Genomic DNA, 5,000 nt, shown 5'->3' with positions numbered 1-5,000 from the left:
CTCCAGAAAAGGTAAAAAGGAGAATGAATAGGGGAGAGAGAGAGAGAGAGAGAGAGAGAGAGAGAGAGAGAGAGAGAGAGAGAGAGAGAGAGAGGAGAGGGGGGGGGGAGGACTCTAACTTATGGAGCTTTACTGTATGTATATGCATGATGCCAACAGTGGGTAAATGTGACCCATACTTGTAAAAGCAGCACAAAACACAGGATGGTAAGAATTTAGGACTAGGTGAGAAATTGTTGTGTTATCTTAAATGCAGTAGCACAAATGTGCTTATTTTCGAACAAATCGATTTTCAAATAAAGTTTTGAACTTGTTATTGCTTCGGTTGCAGTACCATAATTCAGTTCTCAAACAAAATTACTTGATTTCAAATATTAAAGGACATAGCAAAAGCTGTTGTTTGTTACTGATTTATAGTTTCTATAAATATTTACTTTGTTTTTATATATTTGGAGGATTGACACAGAGTGTAAGACAGTAATTCAATCTTTGAAATAAGGTAAATGCGATCCCGTTGAAAAACCTCAATGTAAACAGTTTTTGTCACTCAGGAGTAATTCCAAGCCACTTGTGCTTCTCTCGATGATCCCCCAACGCCATCACTACTGCACAATTGCATTTTTCCAGTAGCTTTTCCCATCAGCAAGATGTCTGAGCATTATGATCACCTTCATTTTGGCAGTAAGTGGATTGCTCCTGTCAGTGTCCCTTTAAGGTTTCCCTCAGTAACAAAGAGAATACCTTCATGGTCTAAACAGTATCTTCTGGTGAGTTCTGTGTCACTAAGTTCATTCAGTACATTCTTTCTGGATAAATAATTTTGTGGGCTGATGTTGTGAAGCAGCCATCTTGGCTATGGGAGTGTCATAAGTGCTAAGACAGGGTAAGCTGGTGCCTGGGAACAGTTTAATTAATTTTACATTGATTCCTTTGGGAAAAAATAGTTTCGGTTCTCAAACATTATGGATTCTGAACAGTATTGAGGAATGAATTAAGTTCTAGAACCAAGGTCCCAATATATATATATATATATATATATATATATATATATATATATATATATATATATATATATATATATATGGTGGGATTGAATGAATTTTAGTATATTGGTTTAATGCTATGAGAACATGGAAACATGAGAGAAACAACAAATTAGTAATGAGAAGGGCAGTGGTTAGATTTTCATGGCATGTGGAAATAGGAACTAGGACAGTATCATAATGTTATCACCAACATAACATTAATAAGACAGGCACATGTAGAGTGAATGTTAAGACCTTTGATCTGACTGAGGTTTGAACAGGCTGGATGGTTACAATGATGAACTGTATGAAGTCTTGCCATTTGTAGTTAGGATGAGGGAAAAATTGTAGAATAGTATAAGAGAAATGATCAAACAGTATACACAGTGAAGTGGTTTGAACACCTGGAACAAAATGGTAGATGGGTCAAGATGACATCTCTGTCTCACATCTAAAAGGCAGTTTTTCCTCCTGTAGGAAGACTGGATGCACAGTGTCACTGTGTACCAGAGTGTGGAATGGCCAGTATCCTCCCCACTGCCTCCATCTCCTTATCTCTTGCTGACCCTCGCTGAACTTCTGCAGATTCCTCGTAACGACACTGCTGGACCTCCCCTATTGTGTTGCAGGTTAGTAGCTACCTCAGTCTTAACCATTTATGATCACCTTGTCACATTACTACTACATATGCATTTTATACAGTACATGCAAATGTTTAATGCAGTGATCATCTCTGATGACTCTTTTTCTATTTGACATCTCCCTCTAACCCGGAACCAAAAACGTTCCTCCATCTACTTTTCCATGTGCATTATCCCTGGATCATTTTGTTTGATTCCTCCTGTTTATAACTATCTTGTAGTTTTTAATTATCGTATCCCATTGCTTTCTCTTCATATATCTTATGTGAGCACTTGTAGCATCCATTCACTTGGTCCACATTTTTCTCAGATATATCATGTCTTTCCTATTTGCAATACATTTTTTTTTATATAATTGAGAGTTTTGCTAGTTGGTGGAATATTACTCCTGGTACAGACATAATTAGTCTAGGTCATTGGTTAATATGTGTGTATAAAAGTAAAGCAAATAGACCAAATAAGATATCTTTTTTGAAGCTGAAGCACTGTGCTAAGGAGCAAAGCTACGCAAAATATTGCAAGAATCCAAAAGGCAAGGAAAATCACTAGAGAAAGTTTCATTATTTAAGAAAAACAGACAAAACCACTTAAACCTTTACTATTAAAGTATTGTGTTCAAAATTCTGGAAAAGTGACAAAGGCTGAAAGCATCAGTAGGATCCGTAATCATGTTAATTTGTAACTTTAACCTTTCCTTCCTTTCTTTCTGGGATTATTTTGGGTTATTATGGCATGGGAATATAGTGACTCCACTACTTAAATCAAAAGATGCACCCATCCAATGGAACTGTATCACATGGTGCATGTAGCTTTGGGAAGAGGCCCTCTATAATCTATACCTTTGGTTAGCAGCCTCCTCCTAGGTCACCGCAAAATTGGACCCATCAGAGAAAGGCATCTGGATGGGGAAACCTTTTTCTTCAGACATGTTTATGAGAGTCACATGTCATCCAGTCTTGTAAGGAAAAACAAGAACATTAAAAGAAGTGATGATGATGTTTGAGTTATGAGGACCTGTGTCTGTATAATGTTCTTCCCAAGAGTTACTTGATGGTGTCAAGATTATTCTCCTTGAGTAATGAGGTGATAGCATTGATAGTCCCAAAGTAAACATTTCTATGAAATCAATGAAAGGACAGACTGAGAGATGTTTATGTCTTACTATATGTAACATTCTCTCCACCAGTGATGGTGTGACAGGGTGCGGAATAGTGGCTGCCATGACTCTGATTGTGGAGCATCTCCGGAGTGAGCAGGTGGTAGATGTGTATAGAACAGTGGTGAAGCTTTTGCGGGCAAGACAACAGTTTATCACCAGTGAGGTGAGGCAAGCTACTGTCTCTGCTGGTCATGGTAATAATTATCCCCATCCATTCACTACAGAATGCTCATAATGCGTAATATAAATGCATGTTTTTAAATCAGATTGCTGCTTTTCTCAACTCAATCTCCTCTTGGAAATAGATATAATATTTATTTTTGTGACAGGATGCTATGTTAGATACATATACTGAATTGATAAACTGAACGTGTCAACTTTCATATAAAAATACAACTTTTATTAGAGAATTCCTCTTTGTACAGCTTACTGAAGAAGTCAGCTTTTGTATTGCATATGAAATTATATATATATATATATATATATATATATATATATATATATATATATATATATATATATATATATATGTGTGTGTGTGTGTGTGTGTGTGTCATCCAGCCTACTTTTGCTTTACAGGAGCAGTTCTGCATGCTGTATACCAGCTCTGCCACCTACCTACAAGAATATGCAAATTATGGAAACTTTCAATGAGTACTATACTTTCACCTCACCAAGTCACAGTCATGGTTAAACTCTGGAACTCCCTGCCTGCTTCTGTATTTCCACCTTCCTGTGACTTGAATTCCTTCAAGAACGAGGTTTCAAGATGCTTATCCTTCAATTTTTGACTACCGCTTTGGACCCTTTTCTGGGACTGGCATCTCAGTGGGTTTTTTTTTATTGGATTTTTGTTGCCCTTGGCCAGTGTCCCTTCTACATAAAAAAAAAAAATGTTAACAGTGACACTGACTAATGCTTTCACTCATTGATTGTTCTGCGTATTCTGGTCTTGTTTTAAAATTTGCTGCAAATATTCTTTTTTCTCAGTGAAAGCATTAATTACCTACTGTAAGATGCAAGATTATTTTTATTTTGCGTTATTCAGTACCTTATAATTAAGTAAAGCAATTGTAATGTTAGCTTGCCTCACATTTCAAAGTAAGATAGGATGCAACATTATTTTGACCTAGTAAAACAGAGTTTAATTGTTGCTGTTTATATAGTTGATTTAATAGCTTTTACAAACATTTTGAATGTATCATTTACTATAGTCCCACCACTCTAAAACCAAGGTTTGGGTGGAGTCAAGCTCGTGATTTCCCTCTACCCTGGTTGGTGAACAATTGCCTGAAACCATTAGGCTTTGTTGCCCCCCCCCCCCCTCCCTTTTTTTTTTTTAAGTGTCTTGAAACCTCCCTCTTGAAGGAATTCAGGTCATAGGAAGGTGGAAATACAGAAGCAGGCTGGAAGTTCTGGAGTTTACCAGAGAAAGGGATGAATGACTGAGAATACTGGTATCTCTTGCATTAGAGAGGTGGACTGAATAGGGGTGAGAGAAAGAAAAAAGTCTTGTGCAGCAAGGCTGTAGGAGGTGGGGAGGCATGCAGTTAGCAAGATCAGAAGAGCAGTTAGCATGAAAATAGCAGTAGAAGATAACAAGAGATACAACATTGCAGCAATGAGAAAGAGGCTGAAGACAGTCAGTTAGAGGAGAGGAGTTGATGAGGCAAAAAGCTTTTGATTCCACCCTGTCTAGAAGAGTGGTATGATTGGAACCTTCCATACATGAGAAGCATATTCCATACATGGACAGATAAGGCCCTTGTACAGAGTTAGCAGCTGGGGGGATGAGAAAAATTGGTGGAGACGTCTCAGAATGCCTAACTTCATAGAAACTGTTTTAGCTAGAGCTGAGATGTGAAGTTTTCAGTTTACATTATAAGTAAAGGACAGAACAAGGATGTTCAGCATAGGAGAGGGGGACAGTTGTCTAGAAGGTTGTGTCAAGTTGACAGATGGAGGAATTAAGTTTTTGAGGCATTGAACAATACCAAGTTTGCTCTGCTCCAGTCAGAAATTTTAGAAAGATCAGAAGTTAGGCATTCTGTGTGAACTGCTTACTTCCTGAAGGGAAGTATGGTCCTCAGTAGTATCTCTCTCTCTCTCTCTCTCTCTCTCTCTCTCTCTCTCTCTCTCTCTCTCTCTCTCTCTCTCTCTCTCTCTCTCTCTCTC

The 5,000-nt window shown here is 37.7% G+C and overlaps 1 protein-coding gene across 12 annotated transcripts in view; it reads left to right on the top strand.

Annotated features, from left to right (window-relative positions):
• Positions 1-5,000, top strand: part of LOC135102341 (receptor-type tyrosine-protein phosphatase U-like) — a 158,066-nt gene that overhangs the window by 151,535 nt on the left and 1,531 nt on the right. For 10 of the 12 annotated variants that reach the window (XM_064007427.1, XM_064007426.1, XM_064007435.1 and 7 more), the window contains 3 exons: positions 1,503-1,654; positions 2,853-3,019; positions 3,405-5,000. The exon at positions 3,405-5,000 is cut by the window's right edge and continues 1,531 nt beyond it. In XM_064007427.1, coding sequence (XP_063863497.1) covers positions 1,503-1,654; positions 2,853-3,019; positions 3,405-3,616 — 531 coding nt within the window. In that variant the 3' untranslated portion in view covers positions 3,617-5,000. Of the gene's footprint in view, positions 1-1,502; positions 1,655-2,852; positions 3,020-3,404 lie in introns of those variants that run through there. The other 2 variants (XM_064007432.1, XR_010269620.1) reach the window with 2 other exon arrangements.

The sequence above is a fragment of the Scylla paramamosain genome, chromosome 7, assembly GCF_035594125.1.
Source record: "Scylla paramamosain isolate STU-SP2022 chromosome 7, ASM3559412v1, whole genome shotgun sequence".
NCBI classification, from domain to species: domain Eukaryota; kingdom Metazoa; phylum Arthropoda; class Malacostraca; order Decapoda; family Portunidae; genus Scylla; species Scylla paramamosain.
Note: the sequence above shows the minus strand (reverse complement) of the source record. Positions and strands in the feature narration are given on the sequence as shown.